The 22,768-nt window shown below is 38.5% G+C and overlaps 1 protein-coding gene across 1 annotated transcript; it reads left to right on the top strand.

The window, feature by feature from the left end:
• Positions 1-272: 272 nt before the first annotated feature.
• On the top strand, positions 273-18,707 carry LOC117290257 (tumor susceptibility gene 101 protein-like). Its single transcript, XM_033771551.1, has 12 exons — positions 273-564; positions 1,858-1,946; positions 3,155-3,239; positions 5,850-5,915; positions 6,925-7,088; positions 8,072-8,231; positions 8,800-9,033; positions 11,723-11,835; positions 13,059-13,151; positions 15,201-15,334; positions 16,868-16,970; positions 18,274-18,707. Exons 2-12 carry the CDS (start codon positions 1,878-1,880, stop codon positions 18,364-18,366), a joined length of 1,314 nt encoding a protein of 437 aa, XP_033627442.1. The 5' UTR covers positions 273-564; positions 1,858-1,877; the 3' UTR covers positions 18,367-18,707.
• The last annotated feature ends 4,061 nt before the right edge of the window (positions 18,708-22,768 follow it).

The raw sequence follows: 22,768 nt of genomic DNA, 5'->3' as shown, positions 1-22,768 counted from the left end.
TTTGAAACGACGGTAAAATCTAAACACAGTAACTTGTGAATGAAAATTAAATCACAACGTAAACATCGAACAAGCCCCTACTAATGCATATTCATTAAAAAAGCTTAGACTCCACCTCTGCCTTCTTAAACCCGCCTCCAAGTCGATGAGTCATAACTTTGTTTTTAAGAAGAAAAAAATACATATGCATGAGGAGATAATGACCGCGTCATATGACGTATTTGCTGCGCGTGCGCGCATTCCTTTGCGGTTACAGCGGCTACGTGAAAAGGTGATGTCATTTATGTCACGAATTTCTCCTTGTTAATTTCAAGAATGAGTAATACAAGTTGTGTTTTTGCTGCTCGTCATTCTTTTCAGAAGGTCTGAGTTCACACTGACTAGTGAGGAGTTGTTAACTTTGTTTAATAGTGGAGTACGGCAGGAAAAAACATCGTTTTAACTTTTATTATTAAATTATTTTATCGAATTAGAAAAGCAAGTCCTCTGTGCTCTGCACAGCACAGCACCAGCGGAACTGTTGTTAACACACACCACCCACAAACACACAGTCACCAAAATAGGGTAAGTAATTAAATCCGAATGAACGAAATACATTAATCTAATTCATTGGAAATATACTCAACTAAAGTATATCGCGAAGATGTTTCTTAATATTATTTTCTAGTAGTGGAAACACATTTAATTATTTATTTATAATAATAATAATTAAGGGACATCAACAACAGATCATCAATGTTTTATCAGGGACAGGGTCAGGATAACTTTGCGTATGGCCCCCCCCCCCCCCCCACTTCTTCACTCATTTTTACAAAAAGGGATATCTCATTTAGGTAAATTAGATACTGAGTGTTATTATTTCATGTCGAATGAAAAAGTGGTGGTGCCTTACGGAAACTTTTCCCAGGGTCAGGGATGTCACTGTCGGACATGGAGGGGGAGACTCCACGGTTGAGACAAACTCTTTAACGGTACTTGGTACTTGGTTAATTAATCCCTTTACTTACAGCCCCATTTGGGCTAAACTGGGATTGTGGGAAAGTGACGTCAACAGCCAGGTGGAAAAGGTGCCAAAAGAAAAAGATTAAAGAAGGTGCACTTTTTACAGTGCAAGAAAAAAGGGAAAAAAAGGAAAGAATTTAAAGGACAATATTGCCATGCAGAGGCTGCATTGCTCTGATGGCAGCGCGGAGTACTTGTCGGTTATATTCATACCGTGAACTCTGCACTTTACTTGGAAAAAGAAGAAGAGACAACTCAACGGTTTCGACAGCTCAACAAATCGACTGAATTTGTGTAAAAACATGGTGTAATTACTCCAGAACATGTCAGTAACGCAGTTTGGCTATTTAAACAAATTGTCTGAACCGTTGAGTGAACTGTCCGAACTGAGTTGTCAGAACTATTGAATTGTCCGACAGACAAGTTGTCTGAACACCTTTTTCGTAAGGATCAGGGATGTTGGTTTTGCATTTGTTCAATGATCCTCATTCATAGTTCCTTTTTTTCCTTGGGTTTTGGGCCGATTTTCATACAGGTTACAGCTAAATAAAAATATTGCTTAACAATTTTTCTGGTTAGCAGAAAAACACGTAATTGTAAGTAGGAGACGGGCGCAACTGTTGTCTGGTAACCTTATTCTGGTAAGCATTTGTGCTTCTACTTTGCGTGCTTGAGTTGAAGCAGCTCTGTAATGTTGGGCCCAGTTTAAGATACAGTCATCAGAACTACACTTTCTTTCATCTTATTGTATAGTACTTATTCCAATTTTCTCTTCCAAAAACCAACATTGAATGATCTCCATTTACAATACATCACTTTCTCCATCACCATGGATTTCTTTTTTTTCTCGTTCAGACATCAAAGACGCTCTTGTCATGGCGACAGGTTCGGGGGCTCAGTATGCTTCAATCGTGAAGAGCAGTTTAGCATCCGCCAGGCCTACGGTATGTCACTCTGCATGGCAGTTACATCATATAATGTATGACACCTGCCGTCGATTTCACAAAGAGTTAGGACTCGTCTTATCTTGAGTTAGGACGAGTAACTCTTCCTAACTTAGGATTAATCTTAAGGTCTGCATGCTACAGCGCAGGGTTGGGACTCGTCTTAAGTCCTAAGATTAGTCTTAAGCTAGGAAGAGTTTTGTGAAATCGACGGCTGGACACAGTACATGTACATTGTAGATACACTAGCACCTCATTGTGGAAAGCAGTGTACTGTACAATGTATAGCCAAGGACTGTTCAAAATTCACTCCAACTTGGAATGAATTTCACTAATTTTGATATTATCGAAAATCGCGATACCATTTCTGAAATGATTATCATATCATCTTGTTTTTTTTTGTAACCCGTAATCGAATTATCGGCAAACATTGGTTTTGATGAAGTATCACAATGTCTTCCCTAATTGAGCCGTCTTGCAAACAGTAAGCAGAGAAACGTTACTGACGGTATACGCTTCTCTGATTCAAATTTTAATCTTTATTCATAAATGCCTCGGACAGTTTTGCTATTCCTATTGGTGGAGAGCGTGCACGTGGGTGTGTATAAACCTTTGTTTACAAATGACCGGTAAAAAGTGTTAATTCATGGGCGTGACACGCGACCTTGCACCTGTTCTTTTAAGACAGTTTCTTCATTCCTTTTGGTCGAGAGCAACAGCTGAAACAGTTGTGCCACATCACGCGATACGCATGACGCACACAGCATTCCCTATAAGGAGTTGTTTACCCGAGGGCGGCGGAGGGCTTTACCATTTCATAGCTGGAGGGGTGTTGTGTTAAAAGAAATCATTTAACAATTATAATTTTTGCATTTATTTTACTTTTTGACCAAAAGGTGATGATGTTTTTGACCGAAAAGGTATTGAATGGGAATCAAAATGTGTTGAATCGGTTTTCAACTAGTGGTTTAAACCCGTCGAGGCCTGGTTCTTGATAATTTACCTCGACTTCGTCTCGGTAAAATTATCAAGAACCAGGCCTCGTTGGGATTAAACCACTAGTTGAAAACCTCTTCACCACACATTCATTCCCTTATATATTCATGTAACCACATTACTTTGAAGTGATGTTTCTCAAAATGTTTCATACTATCGATAGCTGCTGTAGGCTTCTAACCAAATGTTGTTGTTACCTTTCCATCAAACAGTATCAGAAGCCTGAAGAAACGCAGCGTGATGTCATGCAAGTCTTTGCATCCTTCAAGGATCTCAGACCGAGGATGGACTCATATGGTATGAAAAAAACCTTGACAGCATCATTCAATAAGGCTTTGTTCATATCAGGCATACAGTCAGGGCTCGAATTCAGGAGGAAAATCCTCAACACTGGGGCACAGTGCTTGTGGCTCAACAACTACTTACTTATAATATAGATGTTAAATTTGCATCAGGGATAAATCATATTAATTTGGGTTTTTTACCCATACACCGATGTGTGTTAGCACTGTATACTCAGTACTTCCCCCGAATCCTGTGAAAAAATATCACAGGCACGTATTACTCGGGTGGGATTCGAACCCATGTCCCTTGCAATTCTAGAGCATTGTCTTACCAACTAGACTACCGAGATTGCCCAGTAGCTAGAGGCAGTTCGAATCCTATGTTTTAGCAGCGGGTACTGCAATGATAATAAGAGATGTTAACCCTGCATCGGGGATAAAGAATATTAATTTTGGTTTTTACCCATACACCAATGTGTGTTAGCACTGTATACTCGGTACTTCCCCGAGTCATCACTGGCATATTACTCGGGTGCATGGAATTCGAACCTGCGACCCTTGCAATTCTGAAGCAGTGTCTTACCAACTAGACTACCGAGATTGCCCGGTAGCTAGAAGCAGTTCGAATCCTATGTTTTGGCAGCGGGTACCGCAACGATATAATACATGTAGATGTTAAATTTGCATCGGGGGATAAAGAATATTTATTTTGGTTTTTACCCATACACCGATGTGTCTTAGCACTGTATACTCAGTACTTCCCCGAGTGTTAGGTTCCCCGAGGCATATTAGGTAATTACAGGTAATTATTTACTTACTTACTTAGTTACATATACTTCTTAGCTGCTTAGGACTGGTTTTCCTTGGCTTCCTTGGAAAATCGTCCCCATTCAGGTCTACAATGTATATTATCAGAAATTATAGCTACATGCTCTGCCTCAAAAATACTGGATAAGAAAATACTAACAAGATAATAATAACTATTTTATAGCGCATTTCACAAGAATGTCTCAATACAATGTGCATTGTGCCTTGGTCATTGGGCTAATAACATTCCGCTAATTTCTCCCAGTTCCCTGGGGAGTAAACAACCCTGAGCTGCAGTAGCGCTCCAGAGGATTTTCATACAAAAAAATCAAACTCTACCGTCGCAGTTACCTATTTTTAATGGGTGGTTAAGTCAATGGAGTGTGGGTTCGAATCCCGGGCATGACACTTGTGTCCTTGAGCAAGATGCTTTACTAAAATTGCTTCTCTTCACCCAGGGGTGTAAATGGGTACATGTATAAGAGGGTAGAGGTTGATTTCGTGTATGTCAAGTCTTTGTACCAGCTATTCAGATCCAGTGGGTATAATGATACCATTGGATACATGTAAATGCAGTGACTGAAAGCTACCGTAGCTGGGTTTGTTTTGATTGGTCTGAGGTCACCTCGGTTGGCCAATCAAAACACAGGTATGGAAAGCTTACTGTTGGTCGTCTGCACGTGTGTGGACGTCCACGTGTGTGGTACTAGTATACATGTACAGTACATATGTACATGCTTGGTCGGTGGATACGGTACTTGCTTGATAAAAACGTTGTTGTAGAATTTGTGCGTATCTCCATGAGAGGTCAAAGGTCAAACCACACGCCGGTTTTTGGCCGGTCTCTGGCGTTATTCACGAGAAAGATTAGAAGAATGTTATTGTGGCTCACTGATCAGGGCACTAATGATTGGGCATTTGGACTTGCGCTCTATAAGAACTATTGTTATCTCTATTTCGCTTGTTTTACTGTCCCTATAAAGTCTTTTCTAAATCTCCAGTTTTTCTCGGTCTTTTCCCTGCGTCTGACCCAGTCTCTGATTGGAATGTGTAATGTATTTCCCTCTCTGAAAGAAGGCATGTATGAAGTTCGTCAAAGTGATGTACACTCTTAGAAAATTAAGTTTTGCACTTAGAAAATCTTTATTAATAATCAGATTTTCATTATACATGTACATGATTTGAGGCATTGCATGGTGAGGTATCAATATATATATTGGTTTGTGGTAACAGCATGTGTGTGTGTCTACTTGCCAGGTAGAGTGTGTTCTTTAGAGAACTGTCTTGCTACAAATGTATACTCTACTACCGCGGAGTAGATTTATCAGATTTTTCGGGTTGTGCTTTGTTGCAACATTTTGAAATTGTTGAGTCTCAGGATATTGTATGCTCACTCTTTGTACATTTATTGTATGTTTTCCCTTGTTCATATTCTTGTCTGATGAATTTCTAGCTAGAAGTCTCCAGAACAAATCTGATAAATTTACTTCGCAGTAGTCAAAGAATATATCTATAGCAAGACACTTCTCTATACACACTGTATCCCAGCCAATTTTCTATACCTTCCGCCAGGGTGGTAGTTAAAAAGTTGTACAGACTTTCTTTTCAGAACTGAGAAGTCTCCTGAACATCTAATAAATCTACTCCGCGGTAGTAGAATAAAGAAAGACAGTTCTCTGAGAACAAACTCTACCTGGCAAGTAGATACACACATGGTGTTACCGCAAACCAGATATATGTATTTATAATCACATGTTGTTATCGCCAACCAAATACACAGATGGTCATCGATTCTCTATTTTTCCCCCGTGTTTAGTTTTCAACGATGGACAGAACAAGAATCTCCTTTGCATTGATGGAACGATCCCAGTTTACTACAAAGGTAAAGAATTCTATGTATTGTGAAAATGCAGCAGCAAATTGAAAATGTTTTAAGCTGTGTTGCTGGATATCTTGTCTTTTCTCTTGCAGCAGTTTTTCTTCTCACGTCATTTAACTCGTATTGATGGATTGCATCTATCATTGGCTCAGAGTTGTAATGTTTCATCAAATATAGCGGTCGATGTCGCTATGTGCAATCCATCTGATGTGCTTTGTTGCAACGTTTTAAATTGTTGAATCTCAGGATATATGCTTCACTTTCTGTACATTTACATGTTACATTGTCCCCTTGTTCATATCCCTTGGCTGATGAATTTCTTGCTATCAGGCCTGATACTTCATGGAGGCAACGAAGGCAACTGTCTCAATGTCCCCTGGGGTCGATTTCATAAAGAGTTTGGAGATATTAAATACTCAAGGCTAGTCCAGTATCTTGTCCTTACTCAAGATAAGACTAGTCCTATTAAACTCTTTGTGAAATTGACCCCTTTTTGATTCTCAAGATGCAGTGAGGCAATGTTTGCCGCAGGCGCAATAATAATATGGCACGATTAATCAAGTAGTTGAAAAACGGTAGTCATGACTTGACTTAAGCAATCAATAGTCTTGACTTAGTCATGACTTGACTTAAGCAATCAATAGTCTTGACTTAGTCATGACTTGACTTAAGCAATCAATAGTCTTGACTTAGTCATGACTTGACTTAAGCAATCAATAGTCTTGACTTAGTCATGACTTGACTTAAGCAATTAATAGTCTTGACTTAGTCATGACTTGACTTAAGCAATCAATAGTCTTGACTTAGTCATGACTTGACTTAAGCAATCAATAGTCTTGACTTAGTCATGACTTGACTTAAGCAATCAATAGTCTTGACTACAACACCAGGCGCACTAGTCGCCCAGGCTAGTCTCAATGTCTCGACACAGGTGACTGTGTACCTTTCCTTGTTTACATTTGCTTGGCCTTATTTGTTTTACTCACTTTATCCTCCTCCTTCCCCCATCAAGGTATCAGTTATAACATTCCCATCTGTATTTGGGTGATGGACACACATCCTTACAACCCCCCGCTGTGCTTCGTCAAACCGACAAAAGAAATGATGATCAAGCCATCCAAGTTTGTGGACCCGAATGGGAAGGTGTACCTGCCCTACCTACACGACTGGAAATATGTGAGTCTTAAGCCTCCTATTTTTTGCGTACATGTAAATAAGGTGTCTTTCTCAATGATTTACCTTAAAGCCATTGGACACTTTCGGAACAGACAAAAAAAAGACTTCTTTTGAAATATTATTCCATGAAATGCTTTACTTTTTGAGAAAACATTAAAACAATTATCAATTCTCGATATCGAGAATTACGGATTTATTTTAAACACATGTCATGACACGGCGAAACGTGCGAAAACAAGGGTGGGTTTTTCCCATTATTTTCTCCCGACTCTGATGACCGATTGAGCCTAAATTTTCCCAGGTTTGTTATTTTATATATAATTTGTAACACACGAAGTGTGGTCCTTTGGACAATACTGTTTACCGAAAGTGTCCAATGGCTTTAACTGTGGACTTAATTAACTGTCGAATATGTCAAAAGGGGCAAGTTGCCACCTACTGGGGCTAAAAAGGGTCACCTATTCATAGTCTGTAAGATGTTGGCATGGGCATCATCCATTATTACCCGTGCTGGTAGAGCAGATGCACTACATTCCCAAAGCAATTATGGTTAAAGGGAACGGACACTATTGGTAATTACTCAAAATAATAGTTGGCATAAAAACTTGGTAAAGTAACAATCAATGGAGAGCTGATAAAACGTCGTGAAAAACAACTCCCTCGGAAGTAGATTTCATGAAAGGGTGTTTTTTCTTTCATTATTTTCTTGCAAATTCAATGACTTACTGACTCACAGGTTTATTATTTTATACATATGTTAGGTTACACTGGTCTTTGGCAAATTACCAAAGGTGTCCACTACCTTTGAGTGCCTTGCTCAAGGGCACAAGTTTCATGACCGGTTTTTCGAACCCACACTCTGCTGCTGACAACGCCAAAGCTTGGGCTCAGTGACCTACACGTGTAGACTACTCGGCCGCAACGCGCCACAAAATTGAATTCTTTTGTCTCAAATAATGTTCTCCTTTCCCTTCCGTCTCCAGCCATCTTCAGATCTGGTTGGTTTGATTCAAGTCATGGCGGCCGTATTTGGCGATTGTTCCCCGGTGTTCAGTCGTGCTGCTGCACAGAGCAACCCAGCGAGGACGAGCTACCCGCCCGCAGGGCACCAGCCAGCTGCATCCCAACCACCATACCCTGCAGGTACCAGCAAGTTGCTAATAACATACATGTAAAGTTCCTCTTAAAGGATCTATGTACTTTTTCTAACACAAAACACAATGTCCACAGATTGACATTAAACCTACATGTACACAGTTTGAAGATAATGATAGTAGAAAGCTTCCCTTAGAACATTACTCACTGAGGTGCTGTAGTTCTTTAGAAATGAGTAAAAGAATGCCATACAAGTAATTGTTTTCTCAGTTTTAGCTTGGGGGTTAAGTGCAGTCTTCTCGACTCTGACAGTAATTTTGTTGGAAATATTTCTCTGAAGGAGTGGCACTGTACTGGTGTAAACAATTGACTGTGTCTGATCAATCAACTTCTGCTACGGCTATATGACAGTTGGTAGTGTCAACAACATTGAAATACAAGCCATTCTTGCATGCTGGCCATAACCCCTTGTGAACCCACCCTTTTGAATTTAACCCTGCCTTTAGATTTAGTGAGCTCGCATATTGAAACAAATCCAATTTGTGTTTGAGATGATCACAAATCTGACACTTCCTTCTTTTAATTTGGTTCCTTTATTTTCAATGTGCTTTTTCAGGTGGTGGTTACAACATGCCCATGCCGATGCCTACACCCCAAGGCAGCAGCCAGCCGGGCTTTAACGCAAACTACCCCCCTTCATCCTCCTATCAACCCCCCGCCCAGTACCCCGGTAGCTACCCCAACGCTGGGCAATACCAAGGGTCATCACAGCCACCCTCGTACCCCTACCCACCCTCCCAGCCACCCCAAGGGGGCCAGGCTTATCCTACCACATCTGACCTACCAACTGGTGAGTAAAACTAAGGAGGCTAGAAACAAATCTTCTGGGACCTTTCTCGTGAAATGTGTGTTCTTGTGTATTCTGTGTCCTTGATTATATACCAGTAAATGGTTTTCTTTTTACTATTTTCTTGAATCGCTTCCAGAATTTATAACCGAACCGCTACCAGAATGTTTTTACTTTGTATTCTGCATTGTTTTATACTTTGGTGTATTGTCATTTTCTTGTTATTTGCATCTCTCTTTTGCCAGGAATTTCATTTTATCAGACGTGGTGTAATTGACATTTATACCTTACTTCAGACATTGTGTTGTTGATTTGATGGGAGCGTTGAGTGTACTGAAGTTGATTTCTTTATCTTGTGCTTTTTTTTATTAATGTGCATTCTTGTACTTTCATGAAGTACAATTTTTTGGTCATAAGGTTTTTATAATATCAATATATATATTGATTTATGATTGGTTGATATTGATATCTGAAACAAAAAGTCGCATCCCCTTAAGGTGATCCCCTGGCTGCCGCTTCCCAGGTTGTATCGTAATTTGGGTGTGATCCCTGGCTACACGGCAGTTAACCGTTGTATGGCTTCTGACTGGCTTCCCCGAACAAAGATATTGACAAAATAGGGACACCGCCAATATAGGGCTAGATAGCTCAGCACGTTAATCTTGAGGTTGTTGGTTCGAATCCCACTCTAGTAAATTCTTTGTTCAACCCCCAAAATCAAGTTTTTATGATGTTAGATGTAAACAATTTCCATATCTTGTTTTGCATTGTATTGATGTTCATTCTTGCAATGGTATCTTTAAATGTTTTGGTCATGTTTACATGACCAAAACATTTAATGATGTATAGATTTCTTTGTCTATTTCATATGATGACTGTTTGTTTATAATGTTGAACCGTTTATAAATATATCTTGTTTTGCATTGCATTGATGTGTATTCTTATAATTGTATCTTACCAAGGCGTTCCATTCCGCGTGCATTCTGCGGGAGTCCGCGGATTTTTGTAACAAAAGAACCCGTAGCAACCGGGCATGTCCACGGCCACGACGGCTCATTTACATGTCAATAAACATGAATATTCCGGGGGCTCCGCGGAGCGACCGGTCGGCCATTGTAAGGTCCAGCTTATGAGCTGACCGGCGGAACCGCGGAGGAACGTAGGTGGTTAACAATGGTTTTACCTTTGCAGATTAAAAAGCAAAGTAAGGGTGGATGTGTAACTAAAATCCATTTCCTCCAATGTGTGACTTTTAAGACTTGGTTGGGCCTACATAACCAAAACATGAATTTCAAAAATGGTTGTCTTTATTGCCGGCTTCGACTGACAAAAGTTCCAGGCTACGTGCAAACTCCGTTTCAAGTGGGTCAGAGTATCCAGGGGACAATTTTAACTGTTCGTTCTTACTTTCCAAGCGGAAAACATTAGTTTCTTATTTATAAAATCCCAAGTCACCGTCACCAATAACGGATCTACACACCTATGCGAGTGTGTCTCCATGTCAAAACAACCAAATAGTCTGATTTGTCAAATGTCTGAGGGGGGGAAGCCACAGTTTCAGAGACCGGTGTTTCTATTGGCTGTTGAATTTCCATATAGCGCGTAACGAATGTTTTCATTGGTCGATTTTGCCCTACTGCCAGAGCAGCATATTGTGTTCAACATCATGGAAGAAAACGTTTAGTAGTCGCGGCGGCGGTGATTTCTTATTAATTTAGCATTGTTTTTCTTGCGGGAAAATTGATTAAATGTGAATGGTTTCAAGTTAAAAATCGATATTTTTGTATCAAGCATAAATGTTGCAAATTATGCTTCGCAAATTGGATCGCAACATTTGCGAAGCACTTTTTACAATTGCATAGCAAATCATCAAAATTGCATCGCAAATTGCGATGTGATACAGGCGAAATCGTTCCCTGATTATCACATGCGCTGGATGGTGTAATTGTCTTGTCGGTGCGGCCTGTCCGCTTCCAGGAGGATGGTATTCGTGAGTAGAAAATGTATTGTTCTGGGAGAGCACGGCTGGTCCGCGTCCAAGGCGCTGATATTCATGACCTGAACATACAACTTGTTTATTCATGAGACTTATTGTTATACTAACAGTAGCGCCCGACATGGATAGCTCATTAACTTCGCCGCGCTTCAACGCTGTCCGGGGTCCTTGGTAACGGCGGTATTTTCTGTCCAGTCCGCAGACTCTCCGCGGAGGAACGCTCGGGAGGTTTTGACAAGGCGCCCAAAATGTATACACAAGATACTTTTTTTGTCTTTTTATATGCATTGATAATCATTTTTATGTGTACCTTTCTTTGTATATTTTATGTGATGAATACAATGTTGAACAATATCTTGTTTTTTTGTATTGCATTGATGGGTATTCTAAATGAATCTACCAATGTTTTGGTTAAATGTATACATTGAATTTTTTTGTTTTTGGAATGTTTATTGATGATTGCTTTATGTGTACCTTTCTGTGTCTATTTCATGTGATGAAACAACTTTCAAATTTTATGCAAGTTGAATTGATTCAAATGAAATCACTGAAATTACTTGAACACATGCATTCTCTTTCTTTGACTTTATACTTTGTGCATAAGGTATTCATTAATAGGGTGTGAAATTGTTACTTTATAATATATATATTTCATGACTATTAGTTGAAGACACTTGGTTGTTTGTTTTTGCGTAGGAACGAGTCATAAAAACTCTGAAATATCTGAAGATGATATTAAGGCTTCGATCCGGTCGGCTGTCGAGGATAAACTGAAACGACGGCTCCAAGATACGTATGATGGTCTACAGGTAAGGATGGGGACCTGTGCTCAAAGTATACAATGAAACACAGGCCCGAGTTAGCATATTTTTCACATTTAGCCAAATAAATTAGGAAATGAGCTTGAGCATTCACATTAGATTTACTTGTTGGCCATTTGGTAATATAGCTTTTCTCGGGTCAATTTCAACAAATGAGCAGCCAATTTCATTTGCATGCGTTGGAATTAAAGCTGTTTTGCCTCTCTAGTTTTTACTGTGTTTTAAATTCAGAATTAGACCATTCAATTTCGTTTTGAGTTGAGTCGAATGACCCTTTTCAATAGCATTCGATTTGGTGGTTAAATTGGCTGCTCATTTGCTGAAATTGACCATCATAAATGCTGAAAGGTTATTTTTGACTTGTGGTAGGGTGAGCGGCACTAGAAAATGGATTTTGCACAGTGAGCATAAACAAATTGATGTTATCCTGCTCAATAAAATTGGTCCAATTCCTAAACCTCAGATATTTTTTAAAACAAAGAGAAATTTCTGATTTATTCAACTTATCCTTTTCAGGGCCCAATTTTATGGAGCTGCTTAACCAATGATTTTGTGCTTACTGTGCGATTTCCATTTCATAAAGCTGCTAACCGAAAGCACACAAAAAGGCATGCTAACCTTCTGATGCTTACTGCATGAAGATTAATGATGTCACAATGCAAGTCAATGGTGAATTAGCCTGAACATCTAACATCACACTTCGAGGCTAGTGAATAAGAGATCGGCATCAAAACCGGCGTTTGTTTTGACCTTTGACCCCATACATTTCAGATAGAGATACGCAGTCCAATTCTATTGCGGACGTGTCGGGAATGAACTGTTTGGGCATCAATGGAAAGCTCATGTCACTGTGCACATTTATCCATAATGTCCATTATCATAGTATCCAATGGAATCACTGGATCTGAGAGACTGGGCCCCTGTCTTTATCCTTGCGGATAAAGACAGGGGCCCAGTCTGATGGTGAATGTGCAAAGTGGCCGAATAATTTTCTTGATAGCCTGTGAAATACGCTTACACCTTATGACATTTATTTAAGCATGAAAATTTGCTCACCATCAAGCATGAAAATTTGCTTACCATCAAGCATGAAAATTTGCTTACCATCAAGCAGCACTATGAAATTGGTCCCAATAGAGGCTGATCTGTTTATTGAGCACCATTTCCTTCCCCATAAAACTTTGTTGTTTTACCTCCCCTCACCTCTTCAGGCTGAAATTGACTCCCTGGCTGTCACAAAGGAAAAACTGAAGACTGGTCAGCAAAAGCTGGAAGATATTATCAGTAAACTGGAAACAGAGCAGGTAGGTCAATCTATCTCAAAATGATGAGTCTGGGATCTAGACGTGCTATAGAGCAGCCATATTGGTGGTTTTCCCCATAGATATCTATGAAACCAAAGAGAGGCTGGAAGAGGAAACTAGTCTGGCTCCATTTTGCTCATTAATCTGTTTTGCATTACATTTATGTGCATTCTTATAATGTTTTATGATATTGATTTTGTCTTTGTGCATTAATGATCATTTTATGTGTACCTTTCTTTGTCTATTTCATGTGATGCATTGATGTGAATTCTTGTTTACTTGATATATCGATTTGATCTTTTAATGTGCATTGATGATCATTTTTTCTCTACCCTTTGTGTTTTATTCCATGTGAACCATTTACACGTACATTTGTGTATATTATAGTAATGTTTACATGCTATTGATTCTGTCTTTTAATGTGCACTGATGTGCAACTTGCTCCCTTGTGGAGTTTTGTAGCTGAGCGTTTTTTGGGGGGACTGATTTCAAGTCCTTGCGTTATTAGAGTGTGGGTTCGGGGCCTGGTACATGTAACAGCACATGTCTACTTGAGCCAGACACTCACCATACTTGCTTCTTATCAGTAAAATGGTGAGTGGAATGGTAGACCATTTTGATGTGAATGATCAGCAACCTGTGTGTCCATTTGGCTATTGTTGCAGCATTCTCCTAAGATTTTGAGATTGTCTCAGAAATGCTGAAGGCCGGATGAACAGTTTTAATAAAATTGTAAGGCACTCTAAAAGTCCTAATAGGTCTGGAAAAGCATCATATAAACACATTGTTATTAATATTATTTTCTCACAATATAAATATTTCATCATTCTCAGTTTGTTTTTTGTATTGTTCTTTGCATTTGCATTTTTCTCATCTCCACCAGCACCATAAATTGGTGCGATTGCAATATTTCAATGTATTTCTTGATAATCATCCTTTTCCTTCATTTGTATTTAATATTCTTTCCTCTTTCTCGTTTCAGCTTCAGTGCTAAACATTTTTACTTTACATTCATAAACAAAATTGATTGTGATTTGGATTTTGATTGTATTTGTTAAGTTGAACTAACTTTAATGGTTTAGATTTTTGCTTAAATACTTTGGTTAATGTATCTCTGTGAACGATTATACTAACTGAAATCTTATATGATGATATTGAAACTTAGATTGATATTGTCTTAAGTAAACGTCCTGAACATGTAGGCCTAGTGAATGTTATTATATTATCAAATATATTTTTATGCCAGGTAGTTGTAGGAATCTATAACCGTCACCCGAAATAGATCTGTAAATATCTTCCAACATATTTTGTCATAGAGTTTTTATGGAAACCACTTGGAAAGCTCTTTGCGTTACTTTCACTTGTGGTAAACATTTATTTTAGCTAGTTGACCAACTAATTGAAACCATTCAATTGCCTAGATTTTGATGACACAATGGTGCCTGATCTAACTTTTAATGTGTGTACTGTGTAGATGCATTCATCACATGATAATACATGTTGCAGGTTGGCCTAGATTATCTATCATTCAAAACCAGTCGTTGAGTTAAAGGCAGTGGACACTATTGGTTATTACTCAAAATAATTATTAGCATAAAACCATACTTGGTAACGAGTAATGGGGAGCTGTTGGAAGCATAAAACATTGTGAGAAACGGCTTCCTCTGAAGTGATATAGTTTTCAAGAAAGAAGTAATTTTCCACGAATTTGATTTCAAGACCTTAGAATTAGATTTTGAGGTCCGAAATCAAGCAGTTGAAAGCACACAACTTCATGTGACAAGGGTGTTTTTTTCTTTCATTAATATCTCGCTCTTTCGATGACTAATTGAGCTCAAATTTTCACAGGTTTGTTATTCTATGCATTTGTTGAGACACACAAAGTGAGAAGATTGGTCTTTGACAATTACCAACAGTGTCCAGTGTCTTTAAAGAAATTAAATTCTCAGTTAATTTGTAGCTTGGCCTAGTAGATTATTCCAAATTTAAAAAACACAGTGTCGACAAACAATTATTAATTGAATGATTGATTTTTTGTATTTGATGAAGGTGGATCTTGAGAAGGACATCCATTTATTAAAACAAAAAGATGAAGAAATCAGGCTAGCCTTAAGTAAATTGGATGGGCAAGACCAAATGGATATAGACGAAGCAATCATACCAACAACTCCACTGTACAAACAGTAAGTCTGAAACATTTACTTGCTTTCCTTATTTCATTTCATCTCGGTTTTTTCAATCAAACAAAAAGTCGGAAGACTACAAACAAGAAGTGTCGTGGCCGAGCGGTTAAGAGCACCAAATTCAAACTCTGGTGTTTCTGATCAGCAGAGTGTGGGTTCAAATCCCCAGCCGTGACACTTGTGTCCTTAAGCAAAACACTTAACCATTGCTTCGTCCTTCGGATGGGACATAAAGCCTTGGTCCCATGTGTTGTGTAACTCATGTAAAAGAACCCAGTGCACTTATGGAAAAGAGAAGGGGTTCACCCCGGTGTTCCTGGCCGTGGCTGCTGTATGCGCCATAGCACCTTGTAACTCCTTATAAGGTGCTACATAATTGGATCTCATAATTAATAACCTTATAACCAATCTTTCTGTATAACACTAACCGCCTTGAGTACCTTGTTTGGTAGATACGTGCGCTATGTAAGACTATAAGACTTCAAACCATTTGGGTTACAATTATGAAAATAATATTGATATCACAAACAACTCAAATAGTTGAGAAAAGATAGTACAGTCGGCACTAATTATGCTTCTGTTTCTTTGTTTTGCTGTTGTCTTATATAGATGTTAAATTTGCATCGGGATAAAGAATATTAATTCTGGTTGTTACCCATACTGTATACTGATGTGTGTTAGCACTGTATACTCAGTACTTTCCCGAGTTCTTTGAAAAATATCACAAGCATATTAGGCCAAATAACAAAAAATACCAGTTGATCGCCCGGATTTTTCAAAAAAGAGGAGGATGAGGGCCTGACTATTTACTATTTTTTTTCAAGATGGCCGCTAAGTATTTCAAATCAAACAGGCCACCAATTCATCAGTTTGAATCAACCGCAAACTTATTTATACCTATTAGTTGCATGAGGACCTGTGTTAACACTAACACAACAGGGTCGGATAACGATTTGCTGGTAGGCATTCACTAATATTGTTTTATGAAACAGACGGTTACAAGTGTTCGAGAGCATCAAGTTAGACTCGGGAAAAGCTCCTAGGCCAGTCCTTTTGAAAAGATGGATTTAAGGTGTTTTTTTAAAGTTTTTTTTTTACAAAAATCGAAAAAATACTAAATAGTAAAAAAAAAAGGATGCGGGCGGGTACGATCAACTGGTATTTTTTTTTATTTGGCCTTATTCGGGTGTTGTTTTTTATCCAAATTCTTGTTATACATAAGGAGGCAATTTGGCCAGTCCCAGTAATCTTGTTAAAATGAGAGTTGACTATACATGTATATAAGAAAGGTGTACAAATTATTGCACATTTGCATTAAAATAAGAGACTAGAATAGTATACAACTTTAAAATAGTAGAAGGGCAACCTAGATTAGATTGATTTAATTTGAGTAGCATTTATGTCTATTGATTCTTTTCACATGACTTGGGGAAAGTACTGAATATAAAGTGCTTAACGTCTTAGTTCACATGTATGTATAATGTCAGTGTAGATTAATGTTTATTTGTGTAATGTTTATTTGTTTCTTTGCAGGTTGCTTAATCTCTTTGCTGAGGAGATGACAATTGAAGACACTTATTATTATCTCATGGAAGCCCTAAGGAAGAACACTATAGAATTGGAAGCCTTCTTGAAGGTGAGACTATTTTATGACCTTTGACCCCAGGAATGAATCGCTTTGTCAATTACACAGTACATTCCATGCAAATTGTGTTAGACTGTTTGATACATGTACACAATTCTATGGACCATATCTGCCTGATGGTTATCACATTAGAGAGGTTTCGCAAGTCTAGGGATATACATACAGATACCAGTACGATGAAACTTTGTGTGTTCGCGTGACACATATCCGGGACTAGGACAGTTCTTAGTGTTTCCATTAGGAAACGTTTGGGTCGAATGAAGGCATTGAGGGGCCGAAGGTTGATGATCAGTCACCACTGGTTGAGTTTCTTGGGAGCCAGAAAGCAGGTCGAGATGAAACCTGGACCAGTACTGCGAGGAGGAAGAGGGAGTAAAGCCTTCTTTTCTAGTAGGAGGGCGATCTCTTTCTCTAAAACGCTTCGCCAAGCAGAGAGGTTGAGGTGGAGGACTTGTAAACTCGAGGACTTGTAAACTCGAGTTGGTAACCTGAGGAGAGGGTTTGAAGGACCCAAGAATCTGTTGTGATTGAAGTCCATTTCTGAGCAAAGTCTAAAAACCGATATGTGGTAAATGACATGTGGAGTCAATGTTTCTTGGGTCCTCTAGGCCACTGCGTCTTGAAGGAGTGGGTTGAGCTAGAGGATGTTGTGTTGGATGTAGAGGGTTAGGAGCGATAACTGGGCTTGGCTGTCGAGCGAGTAAAGTTGGTCCTGGGGCGACGGAAATCGGACTGGTAGGAGCGACAAAAAGACCCCTGGTTGCTTTTCCTGCCTTCGTCGTTGGTGCGGAAGGGCAGTGAAGAAGATATATTGGAGGGTCAACGCAGGTTGATTTACTCATCAGTATTTAGACGCTTAGCCTCTTGAAGCATAACCACGTCAAATTTTTTTATTGCGAAGAGATCACTCCCAAGGAGAGGTAGATCTTCCATACGTTCTCTAGAGCCCTGTGAGGACCAGTAGAGCTGATCGAGGATAAGCGACCTATGGAAGTCGCCATAGCAGAACTGGTAGCAATGTAGATAGAACCGAGGCAGACCCGAGGCAGATGCAAGAAATCTGAACATTACTGGCAGGAGTTTGGGATCCACTGTCCCAAGGTCCTCTGAAGCTCGAGCAAGAGTGTCCGACAGAAAAATAGACAGGTTGGAAACTTGGGCCCCATAACCTAACTAATGATCTAGCTTCTCGAGAGAGTTGTTGAGGTGTTTAAATTAACGTATTATTTTTTATTTTCAAATGATCAACCCTTAATACTGGTTGTGTTTTTTTATTTGATTTTTTTATCAACAGCATGTCCGAGAGCTTTCTCGGAAGCAGTTCCTACTACGGGCACACATTCAGAAGGTACGGCAAACGGCTGGATTGCGAGACCTAGTCATGTGAACAAGAAGCAGGTAATAAAAGATGAAAAAAACAGCACTTTGGATCAATGAAAAAAACACTTTGGTGAATAAAGGGTCTGTATACGTTTGGTAATGACTCTGCACATTAGTGCCAATAAAAAAACTTACTTGGGAAGAGGTAAAACGGCATTATATAGTATGATGTATTTTTGAGAAACTTTTCACTTCGAAGTACTGCAGTTGAGGGAAAAGATTTCCCTTTTTTATCTCCCAAGGAGCGTTACAGACAATAGTGTTTCTCAGATGGTGTATTCCAATTGCAGATGATAATAATAATAATAATAATAATAATAATAATAAGACTTGTAATGCGCATGTATCCACCCCGCTGGGTGTTCAAGGCGCAGTAAAACCAAAAAACTAAACAAAAACAAAAAAAGAAAAACAGACACAACAAAATAAGTCCTTGAAAACCTGTGACATAAGATTAGTTTTGAGAAGAGGTTTGAATTTTGTGGTACAAAGACAAGATCGAAGATTAAATGGTAGAGAGTTCCAGATGCGTGGTGCAGCTGAAGAAATAGACCTGTCACCATGAGTGTCAAGACTTATTCTTCCTTTCATAAAAAATTCATTTATTAAGCTTATTCTTCCTGTGTGGACATAACCGCTTCCAGGCCTTTGACAATACATGGATCTCTAGGCTGCGACCACCTAATTTTCACCAGTTAGCTTTATAGTATGTCTTCAACTATGTAGGATTAAAACAAACAGTGGGTTCCAATTACCAAACGTATACACCAATCCGGGCGCACAAGAGTTGAGCACCGCGCGCCATTTGCACAAAAAGACACCGCAGTTGTTAATTTCTTCAATAGAGGGCGCTATCAATTTTGTTTTTGTCGGATAAGTCATAACAGTCCCTTAAGTGCACATGGACTCCAATTATTCTCCGGATTGGAAATTTCAGAGTTTTATCGGAATTCAGACTTTTTACGTATGTACTGATGTATGTCTTGCCTGATGAAAACAAGAAGGTCTTCTTCAGATTATACAAGAAATTCTGCTTTTAAATTATGCTAAGGATACTGTTCCAAAAAAATCCTTGGAATATTAAACTCCATTGGTTGCTGAAAGGTGGACATGCAAGCGTTCCAACATACATCCAATATTTCGGTCATATGAATGCCCTCATTCATGCAGTTGCTCGTATTTATATATTATTATCTTTACATTGATAACCCAAAACATACCTTATCCATGGCTTTGTTGGATCGTTTAAGTCTCATCAGATAGTGGCTCATTTTTGCAGTCGCTTAACCATAAGTGTTGTTGGACGGGGAATTCTTTTTTTTAATTTGGGCAAATCACAATATAGTGCCATACCAAGTGTTCGGCTCAGGAAAGGATATTTTATCCAAGTGTACTGTAGTAAATTGTCCAAAAATAAGACCATGTCCACATACATGTAAATGGTTACGGCAGTGGCTTTGAACTGAACGCCAAATACCTGTACAAAAGTATAGTAATTTTTTCAATAGTTTTTGTTGGAGCCATTTCTGTATCCAAAAATTATTTTTTGCGAAAAAGATTTAACTTTTGCAGCTATGTGTGTAATGAGCAAAACATATTTCTCGACAAGGTGGATATCCTTTTGGGACCCGGATAAGGATTTGATTCTTTTAGATTTTAGTTTAAATTTCACAGAGGCTTGTATAAGATGGATGTATAAACGCTTAATACTGTACATATGCATTGTAAATAATTTTATTATTGTTATTATAATAAGTATGCAACTGATCATTCAATCATGTGCATTATGTGTTGGTTCCAGGTCAGTTTGCTTTATAGCATTGACAAGTTTTGCTTAGCAGACGACAAATAATGAATAAATAGATAAATAAGCAAATACAAATCATTGGTTGCCTTGTACCGTGTTACAGTATCTAGACTTGGTTCCAAGTCTTCGATCGTGGCTTTTTAGTCGCTACAAACAGCGCCCTCTTGTGATCTTTCTTCATCATTTAGCCTTCGGTTAGATTGCGTGATAGCTAATAATGTGGGGGGTTTTCGTGGCTGAGATGCAGAAGAATAACCGCAATCTAAGACTTGAATCAAGTCTACCTGTTATCTTTCAGGCAAGATATTCTTCCTACTTAAAAGCCACTGGACACTTTCGGTAAACAGTATTGTCCAAGGCCCACACTTCGTGTATCACAACTTATATATAAAATAACAAACCTTATAACAAATAACAAATTTAGGCTCAATCAGTTTCCGCACGTTGCGCCGTGTCATGACATGTGTTTAAAAAAGAATTGATATTGTTTTAATGTTTTCTCAAAAAGAAAGCATTTCATGGAAAAGTCTTTCCATCATTACCTTTTGTAAACCCTGTTATTTGTAAATCTGTGAACTGTGAAAAAAAAATTCTGTACCGAAAGTGTACAATGACTTTAAGTCTAATTTCGGATTTCTTTGCAATTAAAAAATCGAAAAAGGAAAATTGAAGAAAAAACAATAGCCTGAAGAGTATTCCAAAGCCTATTCCAAGTGTACATGTAGGTAAGCCTTGTACTCAACAAAATATTCCTACTTTTTCGAATGTCCAAAATGTCATGTCTGTTACATTTAACATTGAAATGTGTTTTGTCTTTGATCCTCGGTTCCTTCGCTTCATTTGGCGTTGTTGTTGTTTGAGAAAGAGCAAGATCGATAAGCAGCCATGCTGATTTGACTTAATTCACACAGACTTCACACTATGTCTTGGGTTGTTTTCGAGAGCGATTTATAAACCATGATTGCTTCGCTCCACCTAGGATGGGTTTCAGTGAAGATAGTTTATTTTTATGTTTATTTTGTTGAGTAAACTTACCAATGCTCAGTCCGGCTATAATGGGCGATCCAGTACAAGTAGTGGTTGGTATCTGATCTTTCCTTTTTCCAAAACCAGACTTCACACTATGTCTTGGTTGTTTTTGAGAGCGATTTATAAACCATGATTGCTTCTCTCCACCTAGGATGGGTTTCAGTGAAGATTGTTGAATAAACTTACCAATGCTCAGTCCGGCTATAATGGGACAATCCAGTACATGTAGTTGGTGGTATCTGATCTTTCCTTTTCCCCAAACCAGACTTCACACTATGTCTTGGGTTGATTTCTAGAGCGATTTATAAACCATGATTGCTTCTCTCCATCTAGGATTTAGTTCCAGTGATGATAACTAGTTCATTTTGTTGAATAAACTAATCAATACCCAGTTCGGCTATTTGGACAATCAAGTAGTTGGTTTGGTATCTGAACTTTTCCTTAAAAAAAAACCAGTAGAAATGTTTTGTTAATTTTTTTTTTAAATTGCCCTGTATGCATAACTGACCCCTTTTCATATTATTATTATAATTGCATATTTTATAAATATTTAGCAAATATTATGGGGTCTTGATTATCGGAAAATAAAATATCGACACTTGTATGCTCAGCCAATGAGCACAAACTGAAAATGAGAGCCGTGGCTCTGGTGGAATTTGTGCAATGATTATGTAAAAAAAGTATGATACAATGTAAACACGCGCGCGGCACCGAACATGCACTACATCTGATGTCCGTGTCCCCACCTTGGGGACGCACCCTGGCCCCCTCATTTCGGAAATCTGGACCTTTTGTTTTAAAAATTACCAGAAATTACCAGAGTAATTTATTTTACCGTAGGTCGTATTAGTTTACGACGTATAAGGAATACAATTTCGAGCCATGTTTGTGTGGAATTTTTATATTCTACTTTTAAAACATCTTTCTAAACATAATGCATCTCAAACGCTTTTCACTCGTCCGATCTAAAGGAACGTGTCACAAGACACTTCATATATGGCCCTTTCGAAACTATGGCTTAGCCTCCATCCAACTGGTTGAAGCCTTCCGAAATCACACGTTTTCAAAATAGCGGACGTGCACCAAGTAAGTTGGAGCCTGTGAGCAGAAGCCCTAACTTCGTAAAGGGCCACATTAAAGAAGCCAGTCTCACACACGTAAACTGTAGGAAATAGAAATGAACGTGTTGAGTTTATTCCAATATTGTTCTTAATTCTCACATTATCAATAATTTGTTTTAAATACTAAAGACAATTCGGACACTATACATTTACGGACAAAGGTGTTTACAATAAAGGGGGAAAATTGGGCGGTAAAACTAAAGAGTTAATTCAGAATCTTATTAATACTGTTAATGTGTGAAAACGTAACATGTTAATCACAAGAAATGACATTTTGTCACTTCAGGTCCCAATACTTTATTTTATGCACATACGCGGTAGTTGTCAGCTGAAATCATCATACAAACGTTTCGAACCAAAGACTATAGTTGTGTACACCTTGTAGTTGAAATACGCGTATATTATGTTTTGAATGTTTGGTTGAATGATCTTCCCATCAAGGGAACTCGGCA

This window comes from Asterias rubens, chromosome 5 (genome assembly GCF_902459465.1).
Source record: "Asterias rubens chromosome 5, eAstRub1.3, whole genome shotgun sequence".
Classification (NCBI taxonomy): Eukaryota; Metazoa; Echinodermata; class Asteroidea; order Forcipulatida; family Asteriidae; genus Asterias; species Asterias rubens.
This window is presented reverse-complemented; position numbering and strand designations above follow the sequence as displayed.